The sequence below is a fragment of the Pristis pectinata genome, chromosome 1 (genome assembly GCF_009764475.1).
Source record: "Pristis pectinata isolate sPriPec2 chromosome 1, sPriPec2.1.pri, whole genome shotgun sequence".
NCBI classification, from domain to species: domain Eukaryota; kingdom Metazoa; phylum Chordata; class Chondrichthyes; order Rhinopristiformes; family Pristidae; genus Pristis; species Pristis pectinata.
In genome coordinates, this window is record NC_067405.1 from 74,435,533 (window position 1) to 74,460,135 (window position 24,603).

The 24,603-nt window shown below is 44.8% G+C and overlaps 1 protein-coding gene across 1 annotated transcript in view; it reads left to right on the top strand.

Moving 5' to 3' along the window:
• The window catches only part of col6a1 (collagen, type VI, alpha 1), a 66,686-nt gene that overhangs the window by 16,631 nt on the left and 25,452 nt on the right, over positions 1-24,603 (top strand). The window contains exons 13-24 of the mRNA XM_052023205.1: positions 23-67; positions 2,246-2,299; positions 4,270-4,332; positions 7,785-7,847; positions 8,863-8,916; positions 10,451-10,486; positions 12,085-12,147; positions 12,984-13,046; positions 18,206-18,268; positions 19,359-19,421; positions 22,969-23,019; positions 23,935-23,970. Of these exons, the coding sequence (XP_051879165.1) occupies positions 23-67; positions 2,246-2,299; positions 4,270-4,332; positions 7,785-7,847; positions 8,863-8,916; positions 10,451-10,486; positions 12,085-12,147; positions 12,984-13,046; positions 18,206-18,268; positions 19,359-19,421; positions 22,969-23,019; positions 23,935-23,970 (654 nt within the window). The remainder of the gene's footprint in view (positions 1-22; positions 68-2,245; positions 2,300-4,269; positions 4,333-7,784; positions 7,848-8,862; positions 8,917-10,450; positions 10,487-12,084; positions 12,148-12,983; positions 13,047-18,205; positions 18,269-19,358; positions 19,422-22,968; positions 23,020-23,934; positions 23,971-24,603) is intronic.

Here is a 24,603-nt window from a genome sequence, read left to right on the forward strand (position 1 = left end):
TCTTTCTGTCTGATGGTTTTAGGGAGCAAAGGGGTTGCCTGGAAAAGATGGGATAGATGGTGAGAAGGTAAGAGAGATGGTGTTGAATGGGATTGAATAGTTAAGGTAGACACTGTGAATTAAAATCCATTCTGAAGGAGCTTATGTCACACGTCATTAATAGAGAAGACATTAATATAAACATGTTATAATGTTGTATAATATTTATCCTTTTTATGGGAATATATATTACATATTTGACATTTCCTGCAGCACTTTTATGAGATAATTAATGCTTTTATTTTCCTGACACATTAGGCATTTTAACAGAGAGCTATGCCTGATGTTTGACACTATCTTGAACAGCAGTTAATAGTCCTTATCCAAACAGGATTAGGCAAGGAGACACAAGGGGCTGCAGATGCTGAAATCTGGAGCTGAGAGTAAACTGCTGGAAGAACTCAAAAGGTCGAGCAGCACTTGTGGAAGCAAAGGGATGGTCGACATTTTGTGTGAAGACCCTCCATTAGGACTGATGCAGGGTCTCAACCTGAAACGTCGACCATCCCTTTGCCTCTTGGGATTAGGCAAAGTTTCCTTCACTGCAGCTGACACCTCCCATTGCTGGTTTTATAGCAATCTGTTACGCCATTTACTTTTGAGGCAGGAATGTTCAGGGATAGTCATATCCAGCCGGATTGGTGCAGCTGCACTGTTAACTGACATACTCTATCCAATTGCATCAGAGAGATTAGGTCCAAGACAATTGTATGGCATAGAGTGAAGCAAGTCTAACACTGGGAGGAATAAACACGGGGTCAATTGGAAAACTGGTTTTATATTCAAACCAATATTAGTGACCATTGCGATCACTGTTTTCCATTGAATGGGTTGGGTTAAAGTTGCCATCGTTGATTAAACCCTCCGACCCTGTCAATTTATGTCTCTCTGCAAAATTCTCTATGCATGGATGAAACAGTGAGCTGGGTAAATTGGTGCACTCCTCCCTCTGAGTTAGAAGGTGAATTCTGAGCCCGGCTCCAGGACCAGAGCTGACTTCAGCTGACTAGTCGGATGCTCTGTGCTAGGCAAGAGATTCTAAATTGAGGTCGAGTGAAACTTAGGAATTTCCTATGGCTCTTCACAAAAGACTCTCCCAGAGTTCTTAATGGACTAACTGGATGTTTTGGGCCTTTATTAGGACAGTTTAGCTCGTAATGTTTTGTAGTATTGGTTATATTAATCGAGTGGAAATCCAGACATGGAAAACTGAAAATGCAGGAACTACTCAGCAGGTTAAGCAGTTCTTGTGGAGATCGACACAGAGTTAACATGTCAGGCTGATGATGTTGCTCTGTTTTCTCTCTCCACAGATGCTGCCTGATCTGCTGAAGGTTTCCAGCATTCTCAGTTCTATCTCTAGAATTCTAACATGAGCTCTAGTTTGCTTTTGTAGAGATCAAGAGGCTATCATTGACAATTCACAGAACTAAACTTCCAATCCCACCATTGCAGGTTGAGAATTTGAAGTTAGAAAGTATTTTACTGGTCATTACTTTGTATTAGTCAAGTATTAGTCAACTAATACTTTGTATTAGTCCAGTATTTTACCTGCTTGAAAATAACAAGTTGACATTAGTTAAGACCATGAAACTAGCTCATTGTTGTTAAGATTAAACCAGATATACTGCAGTGAGTGACTTATTCCTTGACAGCCCAAGGCTTTTCCGTCATCTGCAAGTCACAAGTTGTGGTGTGGTGGAATACTGCCAACTTGCCTGGATGAGTGTGGCTCCAGCTCTTACGGAGCTTGACATCATCCAGAAATAAACAGCCTCCGTGCTTGGCACCCCATTTACAAAGTGCACTATAGTTACTCATCTAGGCTACTCTGAAAGCACCACAGACGCATAACCTCTCCTCAAGATGTGCAAAGCTGGGAGGTGCATCTGAACATCACTGCCTCAGTTTCCCTTCCTCCCTGACTTGGAAATGTATTGTCATTCTTTTATCGGTGCTGAATCTAAACCCTGGAACTCCCTACCCAACAGCACCCAATAAACAGCTGAAATATGAGATGGAAGTCTGCTATCCTTAACTCTCCCCTGAAGCAAGCCACCCACTCCCACCAACAGGGCAATGAGGAATGGGCGATACAAGAATTACCCTACATCTTCCAGCAAGGACTGCAACCTATTAACTAAAGAAGTTATAATATTTTACACCAAGATTTATGCCATTCTGACTCTGCTTTCTCTTTCCTTAGGGTGATGCTGGGTATGCCGGCCTTCCAGGCTGTGTTGGTTCTCCTGGATCTTCTGTAAGTATGTTGTATGACACTGTGATGTCCCTTATGAAATCATTTCAAATAGATGTACAATCTTATGGTGCAACACACTTTTCCTTCTGATCAAATTATCAGCTGATTAATTTGAAAGCAAAACCTCTTCTGCTGTGACAATGAGACCACAAAGCTTTTTCACTGCAGAGTTTGTGGAAGGACTCTGATAAAGCTCAAACTTGCCCGCAACAAACTGAGAATTTGAACTTGGTTCTAAATGAGGTGAAAAAAGTGGTTGTTTGAGCAATCCTGAACAGCACGGAAACAGACTCTTCAGCCCACTGAGTCTGTGCCAACCATCAACCACCCATTTACACCAATCCTATACTAATCCTTTTTTATTCTCCCCACATTCCCATCAACTCCTCCTCCCTCCCTCAGTTTCCACCACTCACCTACACATTAGGGGCTACTTACAGTGGCCAATTAACCCACCAACCCGCATGTCCTTGGGACGTGGGAGAAAACCGGAGCTCCCAGAGGAAATCCAGACAGTCACAGGGAGAACATGCAAACTCCACACAGACAGCTCCAGAGGCCTGGATCAAACCCGGGTCTCTGACGTTGTGTGGCAGCAGCTCTACTGCCTGCATCACTGTGCTGCCCAAAATAGTCAGGCACGCTGTTGTACCAAGCCACTCCAACAATAATACCAATGCCAATCCCCCCTTCTCAGGGTGACCAGCCTTGCCAGCAATACCCCCACTTTGAGCAGGAATTTAAACAATACTGCATCCGTACACAGTGGAGGGGTGTTGGCAGATTGGATAGGACCTAATCTGGCTAATGCTGGTGAGCCTGCTAGTGAAGGGCTCAAGGTCAAAGCTCATTTATTGGCTGGAGAGTTGGTACAATCTTTTCAGCATTATAAACAATCTTCAACTTCTGTTTAAGTTATCCCCAAGACATGATAATAGTTGTACAACAATTTAGTGAAATACATCGACCAAATTCTCTCTTTTCCCCATGAGTATGTTCAATAATAAAACCTCCTTCAGGCTTCAGCCCGCCCTTTACCGATAGAGACACTGTCCTATATCAGTCTAATTCTAGTGCTGCTACTCATTGCCATGACAGAAGAGAGGTGACCACTCAATCATTCTGCACCTCTCCATGGGGATGCCAACATTTGGTGCAAAAATGATAAGGCTTGGCATTGTCTTTTACCACAGGCCTCCATACCCTGCAGACCCTCTCAGATGGAGTCCTGCATCTGTAGATTGCTGCAAGTAGCAAATGCAGAATATTCACCAGAGGTTCCTGAATGACACCAGCTGTCAGCTGAGAGGGCACTTCCCCCTCCATGTGAAGGGCTGCCAATGCATTACTTAGAGCTCAGAGACTACCCTTATTATCATCTTGGAACATATAGGAATCCTTGGGTATTCAGTGGACAGGGCAAGCACCCACTACCATTTGATGTTGGTGTTGCCAACTTTCCAAGGTTGCCCTAGAATGAAAGGAAGAATCTTCAGCACATCATTGTGAATAACCCAAAGAGAAATGTCATGGGGGCATGAAGCATTCATGTGTTTATTTTAATTTGCTTTCATTTATTAATTATAAAACTATGAGAAATGTGGAGGAAGTACTTGACCAAATGACAAGAATCACCCATGAGGGTAAAAACTGATCTATTCATCTTCTCGTTGGCTTGGATGGACATGTCCATTGACCAATGGTAAGACTGTAAGGGTGGGACATCTGGAGGCAGAAGCTGGCATAATGAAACTTCCAAGTATATATCTGACCAGAGTTGGCAATTAATATGTGGTAGTTAACTTCAGAGGCATAGTTATATTGCTCCCTATGTCCTGTATCACATCCATTGTCTCAAAATGCCTGCCTCTGGCCATCTTAAAGACATGGGCAATGTGCTCCTTCATTTTCTGTCATTTAATACCAAGTAAAAGATTGAATACAAACCATGTGTTTTGTCCCTTTTGTAGGGTCCATATGGACTTCCAGGCCTCAAAGGAGATCCAGGTCCATATGGAAAAAAAGGAGAAAAGGTAGGACTTTATCCAGAGGGTACCAGGTTATTGTCGTAAAGTGGGAGCTCTTGTCAATTAGTCTTCAACTAAAGCTGTAGCTGCATAACTCCCAATCACACCCAATGGCGGGCCTATTTAACATTCTGTCATTTGGTGCCCTACTGTAGAAAAGAAATGGAAAAACTGTGTGAGCACGAATGGCTTCTGGCCACAAGTCCATTATCAATCTTGCATGGACTTGGCTGTGTGTTGAGAGGCAGTTGGCTGCATGAACCCAGACCCACGACTCAATGTGTTTCTGGAGTGTGATGACGTTCAGTGCTAGGCCTGTTGGGTTGAATTGCATCCTTCTCTGGGTGTTCATTCAAACCCTTTGTCCTTGACCCTGGCCTATCCTGGGCCAGGTTTACTACCTGACCACAGAGCCTCTGGAAAATGCTTCTCAACAACCAATAGGGTAAAAAATGTACCAGCAATGGGTGTGTGGGGACAATGTCCACCCAAAAATCTCACTATCTGTTCTCTCTCTTTGACAAGTACCACAGGAGAGGGTATGTGTCCAGCACAGGGACTGAAAGCCCAGGCCAGTCTTGCCATTATTAGCATCAAGTCACCCATCAACCATCTGGTCATCCCTGAGCTAACCAGGCACATTGAGCTAACTGGTGATAACTGAGCCTACTGGTCACTCCAAACTAAGTAATCATCCTTCTAGTATGAGCTGCCCTTGAGCTGAGCCAGAGTCCCTTAGCTAGCCAGTCATCTTTGAGCTAACTCTACTCTCCTAATTTAGACAATTGCCTGCAGGCTAATTTGTCATCCCTCTGGTAACTGGTCACCCTGTTTCACAGAAGCAGCCATCAATTTTGCTTTATGGAAGACACAGTGTATTGTACCTTGCTTCTCAATGCGCTGATGCTACTACGGAGAGTGCTGGGGGTGAAGTTCTAGGCAAATATCCACTTTCCAGCTTTAATGTAGAGCTGATTAAATGACCACTATCTACTCCTCGTGCGGGGTAGGAACCAGCCGAGGGGCCCCGCACATTTCTGTTGTGCGTCCAACATAATGAAGTGTGATGTCGGCAAAGGGGGAACACAAGAGATCAATAGATTTCTGGATATGAAGGAAATCACTGGATATGGCGATAGTGAAGGAAAATGGCGTTGGGGTGGCTGATCCGCTGTGATCTTGATGAATGATGGGGAAGGCTCAAAGGGCAGAATGGGCTACTTCTGCTCCTCATTGTTATGGAAGGGAAGAGAAGAGCATCTGACGGTTGTGGTAAGGCTCCATTGTGGGGCAGAGAACGGTGATTTATGGTCATTCCCACTGGTCTTCCTCACAGTCCATTCTTCAGTTGATATCGTCAACACAGTTTAAACTTCGTGATGTCTTAGCAGTTGCCGTTGAGCTGAGAGGTCAAAGTTAGTTAGGTATTCCTGCTCCTTATGGGAAATTTCCTTGGCATAGTTATTGAGCATGGACAGGATTTAGATAGAGAGCTGAGCAGAGGAGGGGACATTCTGCAGTGGTGCTGTGGGGTGAACAATAGCCCTGTTGATTTAGTGACACAGGAGACGGCTCTTGCGACCCACAGAAAGGTCAACTGGTACAATGAAATCTGTGGGCTGGGAGAAGTGCCGGACTGAAGTTATTTTTAAGTCTAAGCAGCCTCAAATACTCCTTCACAGTTACCCTTGAACCTTCAGTCTCTGCACATGAAAGCAGCTGTTGATGCTGGTTAACTCCAGTGCACATCTGGTTGTTTAATGAATGCACCTGGTAAGGCATGGTAAATTCTTCCTAATTCCAAACAAGTCTTGACAGCTTTCCAAAAACCAGAGAGAGAGAAAATGACTACATTCTCCCTTGTGCTACCTCTGAGGGCCTCACTAACTCAACCTGATTTGGAGAATGTGGAATTTTTAGAAAATGATACTAAGTGAAATTTAAAGGCGACGTGATCTGAGGCTGATTTTGTATGAAATGTCGGACAATGTTACACATAATAACGCACAAAGTATATGCGGAGAGTGGTCATTAAGAGGAGGTTTCCTAGTTTGTGAGGCCAGGCCTGGATGCCTCCAGTGGGACCTAAAAAGGCCTACTTTGTTTTTCCAAATCTTAAAAAGACCTCTGGGTCTTGAAAAACATCAAGCAAGATGGAAGTTTATTGAAGTTTAGTCGGACATGAGCCAACAGCCAAGGGCTGTGATTACACAGGACTGAAGCAGGTCTCATTAAATGCAGCAAAGGAAACGCTATCTGCTTCTTGTGGGGGGTAGGAACCAGCTGAGGGGCCCTGCACATTTCTGTTGTGAGTCCATCAACCACTTACCACTCCGAGGAATGTATAAATTGCAGAGATTTAGTTTCATTACTAAATGGCTGACCATTTGCCACACAACCTGAATCAAGTGACAAGACAGGATGGGAAGTCCCAAAAATACATGGCCCGAGTGAGAGATTTACTTCAACATTACAGCAAGATAGTGGTCGTTCTCTCACCTATATAATGCACAAATTTTTAGGATCGATTCCTCCACCCCACTCACCAACTGCCAACACCTCCTCCACCCCCAAAAGAAACAACAAAGATAACCTTCTTTTCCAATCACAGATCCGTGGATTTGCAACATGACCTGGCCTCACTTGAACCTGAACAGGGAATAACTACAACAATTAATATTAGAAAAAGCTTGGCAGGGCAGGTAACATCTGTGGAGACAGAAACTGAGTTAATGTTTTAGGTCAATGTATTGACTTAAATCATTAACTCTGTTTCTTTTGCTGCCCAACCTGCTGAGCATTTTCCGTCTTACTTCAGATTTCTGACATCGGCAGTATTTTGCTTTTAGATCCATGGGTGATTTCACACAATAAGAGCACAAACTGTGCACAAATGTTCCAGATACGGTCCTGATTAATCTCAAATGTTTCCTCCACCTCCTCAGCCCTACTGGCCCCGCCTTGTACCTTGCAATCATGTTGTCCGCCAGTGTATCACCAGCTCTTCCATCTAGCTGAGGTGGAGGCTGAATGGATCACACGTTACTTGAAGGGTAAATATATGCAGTGAGATCATGGTGTGGAGTTGGAAAGGGCAGTAGAAATGCCCAGCCTGTCACACCTGGACAAGGTAACCTTATCTTCACTTTGGCTTCGGCTTGGCCCTTCATATCTGATGTGACTCCTTCTCCATTGCCTGCAAATACAGGGGCGAGAATGGGCAGGAAGGGACTCGAAGGCTGGGATACCTTGTGTGCCACAATATACCTGAGCCCACATGGTCTCCCGGGAAACTCAAGCAGATCAAAACCCAGGGCCAGTTAAAGGGAAAAAAAGTCTCGGCAATTTCCACTCACAACCTGATAGAAGTAGCTTGGGAGAGCACTGAACGCCTCATACCAACTCTATGCCAGAAGTTTGATTTTTTGGAATAACTGTCTTTTTCATTTCATACGCAGGGTGAACCCGGTTTGGATGGAGAACCAGGACGAAGTGGAGATGTGGGGAAATCAGGAGATAAGGTCTGTCTATACTATTAATATGAGTTCATGCATTGTCAGTCCAGAGCTCTGTTTGGTCAGTTTGACTATGGGCCCATGGCAGAGAGGTGCCCCTACTTTGTCAAGTCATTGATATTAACCCATTAACCTCATTTGGAAAGAATAGAAGACGGTTGCTGTGGGAGCTGCTGGTTCTCACAGAGAAGAGTTTCTCCTGTGAGGCAGGAGATGGGACTGTTTCTGTCGAATGGTGCTCAATGCTGGCAGCCATGCCTGTAAAGGGAAAGCAGTTGATTTACCCCGTTCACTCGAATCGACCAGTTCCCCATCTACAATCAATACTTGGCATTAGGAATACGAGGTCAATTATTACATGACATTGGGTTCAGTTTCCAACATTGATTAGAATCTGAAGCATCAACTTTCATTTGTATGATATTCTCCATGCAGCCAGATGAACTCTGGGAACATTGTCTAACAAAAAACATTGGTGCTGATTGAAACCTCAGTATAGAAGACCAACAGTTTGGTCCAAGAGGTGAGTTTTAAATCCCACCATAAAAGAAAAGAGAGGGGTGGAGCAGCAGGGAAGTGTTGGGCAGGAACACTCAGGGTCTTGGCAGCTGAAGGCACAACCACCAATAGGGCAGCAATTAAATTCAGGGAATCTCAAGTAGGCTCTGGAAATGGAGGAATGGAGACAGCTGCACTGGTTATACAGCTGAAGGAGATTAGAGGGGTTCCAGAGCTGTGAGAGCAGAAGGGATCTGGATACTTTAATGCCAAGGCTCTAGCCATCAAGCATTTTGATGTAAAAGGCAGGTAATTCCACCAGAGCTTGACCGAGAGCTTGTCCTGAAGTGAATAAAAAGCATGGCTGAATAACAAGGAGGGAAAATGGCCTCCGTTCCTGGGATGATTTATTTCACTTTTTCTCTTGGGCAATGGGAATTCTTCATCAGGAAGATGGCCAAGAGAGCAATTCTTCCACTGAGCTGTCACCAACAGTGATACATGGCTTTTGCATCTTCAACAGGGCAATCCTGGAGACAGAGGAAGTGACGGAGATGTCGGAGAGAGAGGCGATGACGTAAGTCCTGTTCCCACTTAAACACTGGAGATAAGGAATAGGTCATCCAGTTCATGGAACCTGCTCTGCCATTCATTTGAGTTCATGGTTCAACTTTCTAAACTCAGTCCCCATATCCCATAATTTCCCGGATCTATTGGCTCCAACCTTGAATAAATTCAATGACTGATCATCCAGAGAGTTCCAAATTTCACAACCAAAATTTCTTCTCCACTCTGTCCAGTATGGTCACCTCTACTAAGGTGATGGCTCTTTAAACTGGACTCTCTCATCTCACCAATGGTCAATGCACAGGGGTGTCCTCATGTTACGGCATCATGTTACTGCACAGTATTACAAGATGGAACTGCATGTTTGCTTTATGATATACAACCGTGCCTGTGATCGTTGGTTCAGTGCAGACACCCACGTTAGGTGGTCATGGAAGCATGAGCCCACACCTTCAGTACTGGGGGAAATTGGAAATAAGTACATCCCCATGGCAACCTATGAGTGCTGGTGGTTTGCTGGAAGTGTTTCGAGCCACAATATGACAAGCACGGCAGAAAATTAGGGCCAGAGATGTAAATAATACATGGGCGACGTTGTCGGTGGGAATGAGTTTGGTTTTATTCCCACCACTGTGTTAAGTAAGGTTCAAACCTCTGGGTTGGGAGCGGCAGGGATAATTGCCTCCAGCCCTGGCCTTGTCCTACCTCTTGTGGGCTAATCCATCAACCAGCTGCCATAAAGCTTTTTAAGGCCATGGAAGGTGGATTCAGGTTGGGCTGTTAATCAGCAGTGATTGCTTTTATGACTTTGCACTAATACCTAGGAAGATACAAATTAGGAGCAAGACGAGGCCACTCGGCCCCTTGAGCCTGCCCTACCATTTAATCACTTCATAGCTGATCTGATTGTGATCTCACTTCCACATTCCCATCTACCACAGAAACTTTTCACCTTCTTGCTTATAAAGAATCCTCTACCTCTGCCTTTTGAAGAAGAGAGTTTCAAAGACTCACAATCCTCTGAAAGAAAAGAATCTTTGTCTTAAATATGTGACCTCTCATTTTTCAATAGTGGCCTCTTAGTTCTAGATTTTCCCTCAAAGGACAACATCCTCTCCAATTCCACGGTATCAGGATCTTCTATGTCTCAGTTAAGTCCTCTGTCACTTCTAAACTCCAACAGATCCAAGCCTAGTCTATCTAACCATAATATTAATGAGACCAATACTGTAGACAGTGTTCCAGATGTGGTCTCATCAATGACTTATAAAACTGAAGCATAACCTCCCAGTTCTTATGTTCAATTCCCCTAGCAATGAACAACAACATTCTGTAAACCTTCTTAATTACTTGTACCTGCCTTTTGTGAATCGTGCACCAGGCACCACTAGCGAGGAGTGTTAAAATAGAAAAACAAGACGCATTTTCACTGGAGCATGTAGAACAATGAGCTGCCAAGCATTCACTCACAGCGGGGGTAGTTTTGTTTTTCAGTTCTAAGTGTGCACGATTTGCTTTTGAAAACTGTTTGGTTTTGTGCACAGGGACCTCCAGGAAATGATGGAAGCAGAGGCGAACCGGTAGGTAGAATGGTTTCTTGTGCATGGAAAGTTGTTGTTTCTTATGTTTATTTACTTGCAACATAGAAGATTGCCATTTGGCCCATCGAGTCTATGCTGGCTCTCAGAGAAATCCCAACATCCCCTGCCCCACTTATTTCCCTGCAACTAATTCGTTCTTCCTCACCTCACCCGATTCTCCTACCATCTGCCTTCTCCAGTGGCAATTAACAGGGGCATTTTATCTGCAAAATCATCTTTGAGATGTGGGAGGAAACTGGAGCACCCTGGGGGAATCCAGGTGGCCACAGGGAGAAGGTGAAAACTCCACACAGACAGCACCATAGGTCAGGATTGAACCCATTTTGCCATCTATATTTGACCAAGAGAATCAACTCAGTTTGTTTCTTGTATATTTATGCATTATATTGAAACACACATCTCTGCTGTATATATTTCAGCATTTTTGCATGTGATTAATTTTTACTTGCAAGTTATGTCCCTCTGTTACCTTGTGCTGGCTGTAAGATGCTTGTACTTCTCTACAGCGACCGCTCAGAAACTCTTTAATTGACCTTTGTCCATTAAAAATTACTGAACTTTCTTTCTCTGAGAAAAAGACTGAAAATTGGAAGAAAAACTGTTTGATACATACAGTCTAAGGAGTTTTGTTTCCTCCGGTGCCATATGGTTTGTATATCTGACGGATAACAACTGAATCCTTCCAAATGCTGATAATACATTTCCAACAGCTCAACATCATTGTTAAAAAATCAATCGGAACAATTTAATATGAGTCCACTTATATAGGAATCACTTATACATACACATATGTGGTGCTTATTACAGAGATGTCTTGTACATAAATGTTTGGTGTTTGTATAGGAATCATATACATGTAAGTATGTGTGTGTATGGGGATCACATACATAAGGTACAATAATAAAAAAAATCCTCTCCAATAGTACTTGACCCTAAAACCTACCATCTAATGATCTGTCTGCTTAAACATCAACACAATGACCTGTGTTGGAGCAAAGGCCAGAGTGTGACATTGTTCTGGGGGACTATCCCATTTGTAGTTAAATTCCATTGGGAGTAATTCTCCTATCTGGTCCTGTTACACTAAAGGGATCTGTTTGAGTTGCTTCCCAGGTTTCCCAGAGATTTAATCAATGGGCTCCTTTGTAATCATTGACTGGATCCTGCCCTGGATCTTGCAAATGCTCAATGGGGAAGGTGATCTGTTCCTGAGAGGCTCCCTGGGGACAGAATGAAGAATGCAGATGAGGACATCCATAATGTTTCAATGTCCTGGGATGTTAAAGTCCAATGGAGGCTGTCCAGCTGCCCATGTAACAAATACTAACTGCCAGCACTTGGTCCTTCCAAATGGTTGGGCCTTTGCCAGAGTATCCCTTGGCCAGAGAAACCATCTACCACGAGTAATCTTGGAGATTAATGTACCTGCACCCATTTAGCACTGAGGTTCGATGGGGTGTGGGAGAGTGGATGGAGTATGTACTAATGTCCTTGTTTTGACATATCACCTTTGCTAACATTTTAATGCAAAATGACCACCAGATATTTGCCTGAATAATCTTGTGAATTTCTTCTAGGGCCCTCTTGGTGAGCCAGGACTACCTGGACCTCCAGGTCCAAGAGGCATCAGGGGATCGAAGGTAACTAAGAGTATAACTCACTGGTAAAAATTGGAAACGTGAGAATCAGAGGAAAGTCACTCTTCCCCCAGAGATTGTTCTGCTATTCACTGAGACAATGGCTGATCCATACTCAATCCCACTTCCCCATCTTGGTTCCAACTTCCTTAACGTCATCTGACAATTGTCTGTCAAACTCAGATCTGGAACTTTCTGGTCACTCCCAGCCTCAGCAGAATTTTGTGGAGAGAGTTTCAGATTTCTGCTGTTGTAATGTTGCCCATGAAACAGTCCAGCTCTAATCTGATGGTTGTCTTTCACCGTTCTGGATCATTCAGCTGAGGAAACACACAAGGCCAGGTACTGTGCGTGTGCTTGAAAGCAAGTGCTAAAGTGACACCGTGCAGAGGACTGGCCAGCTTCAATGTTTCAGCAGCAACGTGAATATGTGTGATCCACTGAGGTTGCTTCTGCATGCCTGTGGTCCTGCATACTGTGTGCAGAGAACCGTGGAAAGGTTTTGCATGTGAGAGTGCCAATCGATCTTACACTTCAAAGGTATGTGGTATGCAATTGAATTTCAGGACCTCACCCATTATCCTCTATAACAAATCCTTTAATCATCTCAAAGTTAGCTTCCCTAGCCTTCTTTGCTTTCTAATGCTTTGTCCCACCCAATGTTTGGAAGTAGGGTTTCCATTGATAATGTGAGCATTTTTCCATCCTGCTTCATGTTGTGCTTTATGGCAAACAACACAGGGGCAGAGAATAACAGAGGAAGGAGCAAGTGGTTTGGGATCGGCCTTGGTATAAATTGCAGCAACATCACACATGGTTCTTCTTATTTACCTCCATAGGGAGAAGGCGGGCCTGAGGGTCAACCAGGACACGAGGGTCCTCCTGGACTTACTGGAGAACCGGTAAGTACATCCATAACTAATAGTTAGTACCTTTGGTTAGCACTTTTGCAGCCACTCATTGGATCTCAGCTAATACACTGATGCTCACAATAACTATTATTCTTCCACATATTATCCATATGATAAGGGAAATGAAGTGTGCAAGGTAATACTTCTTTAATTTCCCTCACAAGCTCACCTACTCCTGTCCATTGATGACTCCCTCCCATTCATACAGTACTTGGCACAAAATGGAGCAAAGGTTTAGGGCATAGGGTATAGCATCAGATTCACATATTGAATTTGTTTTGCTATGAAACTGTTGAAGATACTCCTCAGTTTCAAAACAGTTGGAAGAGAATGATGTTTCATACTTTGCTAGGTTTCATTGAAGACAGTACATTTGAAGTCTCGGTTGTATCAGATAACATATAGGACAACCATTCAGCAGATGGTCCTCACTCACATCTCCCATACACTGCCATCATTTGACAGGCACATCCTCCTTTTCTCCAAGGGCAACACATGCATGCAGCATGTGGAGATATCTCTGAATCTGTGTTTCTATTGCATGGAATGGGCTGCCGGCAACTGTGGTGGAGGCGTATACGATAGGGTCTTTTAAGAGACTGCTGGATAGGTACATGGAGCTGAGAAAAATAGAGAGCTATGGGTAAGCCTAGTAATTTCTAGGGTAGGGATATGTTTGGCACAGCTTTGTGGGCTGAAGGGCCTGAATTGTGCTGTAGTTTTTCTATGCTTCTATGTTTCTAAAAATAGCACAGTGGTACAGCAGTTAGTGCAGCTGCCTTGCAGATCTTTATATGAACCTGTTGCCCTTGTCATGTGTATGAGAGGTGCTGTCAGAGTAGCCTGAGCGAGTAACTGCAGTGCATTTTGTAGATGGAACGCAGTGCAGCCTCCGTGCGCCAGTGGCAGAGAGAATGAACATTTAGGGTGGTGGGTGGAGTGCCACTCGAACATGCTGCTTTGTCCTTGGTGGTTTCGAGATCCTTGCGAGTTTTTGGCACTGCTTTTATCCTGGTCAGAGTACAGTACATTTCATCACACTCTTGTCTTGTGCCTTGTAATGGTGGAAAGGCTTTAGTGTGTCAGGATGCAGATCCTCTGACCTGTTCCTGCAGCTGCAATATTTATGTCACTGGTCCAGTTGACTTACAAGTCAGTGGTGACCTTGGGATGTTGAATGGTGAGCTACTCAATGAAAGTAATGCCATTGAATTTCAAGAGTTGATGATAGGCTCTCTTTTGTAAATGGTCATTGCTTGGCACTTTGGTGGTGTGAGCGTTACTTGCCACTTATCAGCCCATGCCTGAATGTTGTCTAGGTCTTGCTGCATACAGCCATGGACTCATTTATTATCTGCAGAGTTATGACTTTAATTGATCGTGCAACAATCAGTGAACGTTCCCATTCCCGACTTATTTCCCTATAACAGAAGGAGACCACTTTGGCCCATCTAGTCTCTGCCGATTCATGAACAATCCCATTCCCCACTAACTTTTCCCGCAGCCTATTCTTCCCACATTCCCATCAACCTCCCCCTAGATTCTAACACATCCTTGCACACTAGGAGTAATTTACAGTGGCCGATCAACCTACCCAACTACACGTCTTTGGGATGTGGGAGGAAACCAAAGCATCAGTGGGAAACCCACTCGGTCACAGGGGCAACATGTAAACTCCACGTAGACAGCACCTGAGATTAGGATTGAACCCGGGTCACTGGGCTGTGAGGCAGAGTTTCTACTAACTGCGAGACTGAGGTTCCCTGATGGAAGGAAGGTTATTGATAAAGCAACTGAGGATTGTTGGAGCTAGAACATGCCCAACGAAACTCCAGCAGTGATGTCCTGGGACAGGATAATTAACCTCCAACAACCACATACAACAATGTGAGGTATGATTCCAACCATTGGAATGTTTTCCCTTTAATTCCACACTTGGTCAAATGCTGCCTTGATGTCAAGGTCAGTCAGTCTCATCTTGCCACCAGGACTCAGCTCTTTGGACCAAGGCAGTGATGTGGTCTGGAGCTGAGTGGTCCTGACAAAACTCAAACTGGGCATCAGTGAGCAGCTCAGTGGTGAGTAAGTGCTGCTTGAGAGCACTGTCAGTGATACTTCCATCACATTGCTGATCTTTGAGAGTACATTAGGTGGTAGTTAGCAAGATTGGATTAGTCCTGCTTTTTCTGAACAGGATATACCTAAATACCAGTGTTCTCTCCGTAATAAGTAAGTAATTTAACGAAGCTGCTAGAGAGAGCATGGGAACAGGCAGAGGCCTTTCATCCCGTGGGTCCTTCATTCTCCCGACCAAAGGAACTACCAGTCTGTCGTGAGAAGTCCATTGGCCTCTGAACATCCACATCTTTCTGGGGAAGAAAGGCCTTGTTTCCCTCTGCTCTTTTCACTTCCCGCGTTTCCTCCTGGCTCAGATCGTAAAATCATATTGCCCTCTTCCAAAATCACCGCCTGCTTTTATGCCTGGTCTCTTCATCATTCTCCACCCCAGTCAGGTCAACCTTCTGCACTCAAGGGAATGCCTGCCAAGTTTATACATCCTGCCTGCTTAATTTAACTTTTTCAGCTTGCTGACCCCATGTGTCCGAATCCAATAGTCAATTGAAGTAGTGGTGCTTGACATAGGCAGGGTGACAGTGAGCACCCTTCAGTTGCATCCAGACCTGAGCTATTCACAGAGCATTGTCACCCTGCCTTCATTGCCAAAGAAATCACTGTATCCACCACACCACTGCTTTTAAGGGCTGAGTCATAAATCTGCTGGCTTCCTGCAACTCAATGAGCAGGTAGACTGCCATATGCTTCACGCCTCCTACAGGGGGTCCACACCTCACACGGTGAGTCCATAGTTTCCAGTAGTGGGTCACAACCCCATGGAGAAGACCACCTCCTGGACCCCAACACGTGTTTAATGCCCTCTGCCCTTAGAGATCAGCATGGGGTGGAACAGGTCAATGCACACACTTGGTGGTCACAAAGTCTAAAAGTCGGCTCAATCCAATCGTTTCCCTGGAAGCAAGTAGCTCGTCCTCTACTGAACCACTTCCTACCACTGCAGGAAGTTAGAATATCTGGGGATATCATTGATAAGGGAAGGTTGTAAACCCTTGGAAACCTGGGGGCTGTGAGTGGGTGCAGAATCTCACAGAGGTGACTGCAACAAGAAGCATAACAGAAAAGACTGCAGTGCCGCAGTGTGTTAAGCAGGAGAAGGAAGGAAGAAATTAATTCTTGGACACATGAATGAAGGACAAATTTAACGATGGTACCTCCTGGATACTGTCTGACAAAGACCCAACCCCAAACTGAATCTGGACAATTTGTCCGGCATCCCTCACAGAAGCCAAAAACAGTGTCAGACCCTTTGTTTGTGGTGGGTCTGACATTGTCCAAGGAAAGGAGGTCTTAACCAGAGAATGGGCTGGGCTGTCCTCATTAATCTGGATGACCCCTTGCAAACAACTGCTACCAAAAACAGAAGTAAATTTGTTCACCGAAGCTTTGCATGGAACTAGCTCCTGAGGACCACTGCTAGCCCATGGTCAGCATGCCTCCAACACCTCCACTGATGTTAACTAAAGGTCTCCATGGTGAGACAGATAGCCAGATTCGAATGTTAACAGAGGGTGTGGTCCTCCAGAGGACCAATAGGCATTGCAGCTCTACCAGGTGAGGCCCAGTTTTAGAAAAGGCTCAGGCCTCTTGTCTGGGGCAGGGCTAGTCGAGTTACATTGCCACACCTTCCACATGTATTTCATTACCATAATCAGTTTCTGCTCTGAGTGTTTAGTGCACCATATGGGGCTTAATAATGATAGAATGCTCTACATTTTAAACAGACTTGCAGTACAGTGAAGTATTAAAGATCAGAAACCATGGTAACCCAGCCAATCTGGAATGTTCAACAGCATAACACATACCAGATGCACTGACTGAGGCAGGAGCAGATGTGCATAAATTTAACTGGTGTTTGCCAAGTGCTAAAGCAGTGCATTTAGTAGAGATGCATAAGGTCCACTGCTTAACTCCAAGTGATAATGAGGAGTAAGACATAGCATTGCCATCTCCCCCCTTGGTTCATTAATGGGGATTGAAAGCTCTTTTATACCACAGGATGAAGAATTTCCGACTTCCTGGTGCAATTAGAATGCAAACTCCATGCGTATAAGATTTTCACTCAGGTTAAAATCAGGCTGACAGAGATTCTGGGATGTGCATGTTTAACAAAACTGGGAGTGCTTCCGCTCTGCATTCCCCTAACCTGGTTCTGAGTTAGACCCCGAGCTTTTCTTCATCCGCAATAAAGAACGTGTCTCACTCTATTTACCTTAGCACCAATGAAATTCAGGGCATCGATTCAGGCAAACCTAACTACTCTCAATTTCACCATAAGAGTTTCCTGTGGTCTTCGACCTTTTGACAGTCAAATCTCCAATGTTTAAGAGACATTGCCTGTGCTGGAATCCAGGCAATCTCTGGTCTGCCTGGAGACATCCGGGCGAAGTAATCCGAGATATCTTAATTGGCCTTAATATCTAGGCTTACTTAGCCATGGTTTCTCCTCTTGGTCAACTATGTTTATCAAGCTCCAGAAAACACTAGCGCTGCCATTCTGGGACTTTGTGTTCATCATCGACATGACATTAGAACTGGTGGCAATTTATTGCCCCTCTCTAATTGTTCTTGAGCAGATTGGGTTCCTGAATGGCTGCATTCTATGTGATAGAGTTCCAAGGTTTTGACCCAAGAAACAATAACATACATTTGAGTTGGGATGGCACGAGACTTAGACAGTGATGGTGTTCCCATGTACTATCTACCTGGTCACCGGTGATGCTGTCAAAGAGGAATTACCAACTTGCTGTAACAGGTGCTGTAGATGGGATACAGTGCACCAGAGCAGTACTGATGGTAGAGGGAGTGATGGATGGGGATGACAATGGAGTAAACAGGTTTCGTTCAGATGAAGTCAAGCTTCTTGAATGTTGCAGTCATTCAGTTAACTGTGGGGTATTCCGTTGGTTTGGTGTGTGTTGTGTTCAGTACAAGGGTGGTGGGATTAGCTGTTCCCACATGCCTTGCTTGCTGTACTCTGTAGTCGCCCACAAACACTTTGCTTTCTTTTGCCTCAGGGGGAGCCTGGTCGTCCTGGGCCCAGGGGATTTAAAGGAGACATGGGACCTCCAGGAAAAGAGGTATGTACTGTAGTCAGTTAATGCCAACGTGGATCTGGTTGATGCAGAGAGTCCGATGTTTAGCTGATGGCCCTTGATATCTGGGCCCAGACTTGGTCACCACAGCCTCCTTCTCAGCTGAACTGCAGATGAGTGCAACATCATCTATACCCAGTCCATGCTACAACCAGTACCCATCTCCCGACCCACACAGGAATACTTCACCAATCACTAAGCTGTCTCCGTAGCTTCACAGACTCTTCCATAAACATCCTGAAAGTGGGGGCACACCCCACCCCCACCCAAGCCCTGAGTCCAGTGCTAGGCCAGTTTAATCTGTAAATCCAGACCACATCTCATCCACAGCACTGCCATTACCTTTTATTGACTGCTCAGGAATGTGCAACACTTTGTGACCAACATTGGCCTATGCCCTCGTCGACGAGTCTCCCAAAGTCACTCAATTTTAGTAGGGTGGAGAGGAGCAATTTCTCTGTTAAGCACTTGAAGACCAACTGGAGTTGGTAACATTCTTTGCCCCTGGAAATTGGACCTACAGCACCCTCCCAATCGGCTGAACTTTATCTCGTACTGAGGGAATCATCAAGCTCCCCTAATGAATACACATTACAGGCAACAGCTGGCTTACTTAATCCTAGCTGAACTCCTGAATGAACCAGTCTTCTCTTTGCTTCAGTGGCACCAGACTGTCTCTCCACTGAGCATGCGAATTAACCTCACGAGATATCCTGAACTTCAGTACATTCCAGGAATAGACTTGTGTAAGATAAATTGAAGTCATGCCTGGTCTCAGTATTAATACTGACATGAGGAATACTTGTCAAGAGGAGCAACAGGCCAATGTCAGTCTTCCCTATTTGCCAAGACATGTCCCTTCTGAGGGAAATATCATCCAACCGGCATGCTGAAAACTAATCAGTATATTGTGCACAAGCCAGTCAGCAACTGCAGTGACTGATTCCTCGATAATTCAATTAATGGAACCTCACCTACACCTACACCAACCACATTGGTTGCTCTGTTCTGAAGGTGTAACTAAAGGACTGAATGTGGAAATAAGGGACTAACTAATGTTTTGTCCACCCTGCAGGGACTCAGGGGACCAAGAGGATCAAAGGGATATCCCGGTGACCCAGGCCCAATGGGTGAAATGGTAAGAATCAGAAGCAGAAGTGGCAAATTGCATTCATACACATTAGCACTGAGAGAAGCCAAATTAGTCTTTTAACTGAAGCTGAATTAATACTTCCTCTGGACACCTTCTACTGCACTGGGGGTACTGCCAGGGATGTTTTTCTTCTTGTTCGTTCCTGGGATATGGTAACACGTTGACATGTATTGCTCATCCTGATGGAGTTTTTCCTCCTGAACCACGGCTGTCCATGCCAGGATCGAGCTGCCCCAATGTTGTTCGACAATGACTTACAGGATTAGCCCCAATGATAATGAATGAGTAGTGATACATCCCTAGTACGAACGTTTTGCAACTTACAGCAGAACTTGCAGGTGTTGCACCGACTCACCATCTCCTTCTAGGTGGAGGCTTGAGGAGCAGTACTGAAGAAGCTTTGGGAAGTTGTTATAGTACATTAGGAGACGGCATACACTGCAGCCTCATGTACTGATAGTGATTGTTTAAGGTGGGGATGACGTGGCAATCAGTGGGCAGCTTTGTCCTGGGTGACGTAGAGATGCTATTGCAACTGTTCTTTTGACATAGATGAAAATTCCCATTAATTCCAGCACCTTCCTTTCTGCTCTACAACGCAGCCATGAGGCCACTACTTTTTATTCCATTCCATCAAAGCTGCTCTGTCTAGGTAAAGGGGACACAGCAGGAGTCCACACAGATTTGAAATCATGTGGGAGAGTTGAGACGGAAGAGTTGGCACCAATGTTGTCACAGAATCATGGAGTCATACTGCATGGAAACAGGCCCTTCCGCCCACCAGTACAGTGCCGACCATCAAGCACCCAGTTACACTATTCCCATTTTTGTAATTCCCCCGACATCCCAAATTTTACCCCTTACCTACACACTCGGGGCAATCTACAGCAGTTAATTAACCAACCCGCACATCTTTGGGATGTGGGAGGAAACCGGAGTACCCATGAGAGAACATGCGAACTCCACACAGACAGCACTGGAGGTCAGGATTGAACCCATGTCTCTGGAGGTGTGAGGCAGCGGCTCTACCACCTGTGCCACTGTGCCGCAGGGAACTTTAGGTTTAAAGGAAGGAGAGGGGACCGGAGACATAGTTGGGAGGAGCAGCTGGAAGGAGCAAATAAAAAATCAGTACAGTCTATCATTTATTCCCAGAAGAGGTGTCACAGGTCTGTTAATTTTCCCTGAGATTAAAGCAATGCCTGTGAAGGAGCGTATTATTCAGCGGGGAGTCACGATCAGTACGGATTTTTTATAATTGGCCATCAGCTCAACAAAAATAGCAGGAATTCAGCTCATTAATAATCCATAGGAACAGTTCCAAAAAAACAAATTGATGTCATTGGTCAGCCATGAATAGTGTTATGGCAGGATGGGGAATTGTGTGGAGTGGGATTGAGCAGGAAGTGATTCCGTCCTCTGGAACTGCTCCAACAGAGGAGTTTCAGCTGAAGATTGAATTCCTCGGCTCAGGAACGGCTTGGCTGCAAGCTCTCTTGAACAGCTTTCTTTCCAGGCAGATCAGTCACAGATTCTCCCAGCACCCCTACCCCTGGGAATTTCACAATCAGGCAACTGAGTCACAGGATCCTCTGCACACACTGTCTGGACTGAGGAGGTCATTGAACAAACCCTGGACTTCTCCACAGTTAATGGAAACCTGGACCACATGGTGCTGTAACTAGAAGAACGGTTGGACGGAAGACTGTGGTCACAGTAAATGGACTGACAATCAAGATGCCATGAGTTCATATTTCAAAGCAGCTCGTTCTGAAGCTGAATGTAATAAATCTGGTGATTTGTGAGTTCAGGTCAGAAGTTAACCAGGGAAACTGTTGGATTACTGATAAAATCATAGAAACATAAGGGAAGTGCAGCACAGGAATGGGCCCTTTCAGCCCACCTTGTGCCGATCTGCATTAGAGATCCTTTTGTCTGCATTAGGCCTGTATCCTTGTTGACGAAGGTGCTGCCAGGAAGAGAACCTGCCCAACCCGACACATCGGGAAACACAATGGGCTCCATCTGCAGAGCTGGTTTAGAGTCATAGAATCATACAGCATGGAAAGAGGCCACTTGGCTTGACTCATCCACACCAACCAGTGGACACTTCTCTGTATTAATCCCATTTCCTAGCTCTTGGTCCAAAGTCTTTTATGCTGAGGGGATTCAAGTGCTCATCTAGACACTTTGTAAATATTGTCAGTGACGCAGCTTCAAACACTCTCTCAGGCAATGTATTCCAGGTACTTAGCACTCTCTGGTGAACAAGGTCCCCCTCATATCCTCTTCTGTTTTATCCTAAATCTAGGTCCTCTAGTTTTATCTACCTCTGATATGGGGAAGAGTTTCCTGCAGTCTATCCATACCATCCATAATTTTATATAACATTAGTCATGCCCCCTCTTAACCTCCTCTGCTCCAGGGGGAACAGACCCAGTTTCTCTAGTCCCTCCTCATAGCTGAACTGCTCCATCCCAGGCAACATCCTGGTGAATCTCCTCTGCCCCCTCTCCAGCGTTACCACATCAGCTGTGAAATCCCCTACTGCCTTTTCTCACTGGGATTTGGGCCAGTTTTGAGATTTTTTTTTACTGGGAGCTTGATTTGTTGTTAGTGCTAAATACAACAATGTTTTAGCGCACCAAAAATAAGTGCAGTCCAATTTCTGGACAACAACATTTCTGAGAACATAAATATTTAAGTATTTAGAGTGTGAGTGGAAATACAAAATGAGACCAAATGGTTCATGTGGAAAAAATGTCAAGGAAGACTTTTAATGAGCTGAGTGTTTCTGTGTTTCAACCACTTAACTTCCACAGGCCAGATCAAAAATCTAATCTCTGACCAGATGTCTTGTTGCTGTTGTACAAGGCCTTAGTGAGGTCTCCATCTGGAGTACTGTATGCAGTTTCGGTCTCCTTACCTAAGGAAAGATGGTCTTACCATGGAGGAAATGGAGCAACGGGTTTACCCAACTGATCCCTGGGACAGTAGGGCTGATGTTTGAGGAGAGATTGAGGCAGCTGGGCCTGTATTCACTGGACTTTGGAAGCATGAGGCGAGATCTTCTAGAAATCTATCAAATTCTAACAGGACTAGGCACAGAGAGGATGTACCCAATAGTTAGGGAGTGCACAAACAGAGATCACAGCCTCAGGATATGGAGTGTATGTCTTTTGGGACTAAGATGAGGAGAAATCGCTTCCTACCACAGGGGTCAGTGGAGGCCAAACCATCAAATATATTCAAAGAGGTGATAAATTATTTCTTAATCTATGGGTGGTAATCTATTATGGACGGTGGGCAGAAGGGCCTGTTTCTGTGCTATATCTCTCTGCCACAGTATTAGTGCCAAAGAGATTAAGGGAATGGGAAAAGGTGGGAAGAGGGTACTGAAATGGATGATCTGCCATGTCAAACTGTGAGCTGAATAGCCTCATCATCCTATTTTCTTTTCTTATTATTTGAGAACTTTTACCTTTTTTTATTTGGATAACTTACTTTATCTTTTTTCCCTTTTTTCCTTCAGGGAGAACCTGGAAACCCAGGGAACGGATCCAGGGGCCCACCGGGATTACCGGCAAGTATTGAGCCCTCCTCTTGATCCATTGCCTTATTATTACCCCCAACTTTCAGCCTCCTTCATTTTGTTCTTATCAAAAATACAGAAAGAGGCTTTCATAGAAAGATAAGCTAGCGTTTACACAGCTCATTTCACATCTAACCCACAACATCCCAAAACACTAACAGCCTGTGCAGTATGCTATAAGTGAACAAAAGCAGTGATGAAATTCTGCACAGCAAGATCCCAGACAACCGCAGTGCGATATTGAGACAATTTGCTTCAGTGATGTTGTTCACTATTGTCCAGGAGCTTGGGTAGAACACCCCGACTCTCCTTCAATGATATTGCTGTGCATGAGGTTTTCTTACATGGTGCTGGGTGGGCCCTTGTTTTCACTTCATCCAAAAGATGATGCCTCTGACAGCACAGTACTCTGTCAGCACTGCACTGGAGTGTTCTCAAGCTTCTGGAGATGGGCGGACCCATAGCCTTCTGACCCAGAGGGAAGAGTTTTACCAATTAAGTCATTTCCACTGGTGTGGCTATCTACCCCAAAAAAGGGCATAAGGCTCTGATCCACTCATGGATCATGACAGGCCGGAGTACACTGATGGCTCCAGTTCATGCTGAGTTAGTTGATCCAGGCACAGCTGGCTTCATAGCAACTACACCCACCCTGGCCCAACCCACCACCCCCCAAAAAAAGGAGAGGATCTCATCCAGTCACCCTGTCATGGATCCATGGGATATGAAACACAGAAGTTTGTGGAAGATCAGTTAGACTTTTATGATAATAGGGTTTAAATGGAACATTTTAAATCTTTGGCTGACCGCCAGCCAAAATAGCTTGGGTTGCATTGTCTCTTTTGCATTGATATATTTTTATATAAATTGATAGATCTGATAAACATTCTGTTCCTCTTCCCACAGGGTATTCCAGGGGTACTAGGATTTCATGGACCTAATGTAGGTTGCTGCTCCTATCCCAACACTACCATAAATTTTGTTATACATTTTGTTAGCTATCCGTTGAAGAGTTTTTGTGTATTTTTCAGTACCATCATTACATTGTTGAAGGTGCATTGGTTTCTGGATTAGGATAGCTAATGGCAAAGCAAAGTTACCCCACATCACCAGCAAATACCTGTAAAGAACCAACAGCATTCAGTCCAATTACTGGACACTGCTCTGGAATCTAGAATATTTAAGTATACAGGTCCACTCCAAATTATAAACGCCTGACTTATGGGCACCCCGTACTTGAACAAGCATTTGGAAGACCAGTGGGATGGATGGGGATGGATTTGCTGGCTGCTGTGGGGCTGCAGCCATCTTTTGCTGGGTGGGAACGGTGCATCTCTGCGTGCCTTCTCTCCGCCACTCAACGCTCCCTTCTCTCAGAGTTGCAACAGTCAGGGGCTGGGTTGAGCCAAGCAGAGCTGGGAGTGCTGAGCAGACTCACTCGCTCACTCACCGAGTCAGTGAGACCAGCTGGCGGCCGCTCTTCCTGTGCCTGCTCGCTCTCCCATCACAGCTGTTTCTGTGATCCTCCCCCACACACTGCTGTCGTTCATTTCTGACTTATGAAAAATTCAGGTT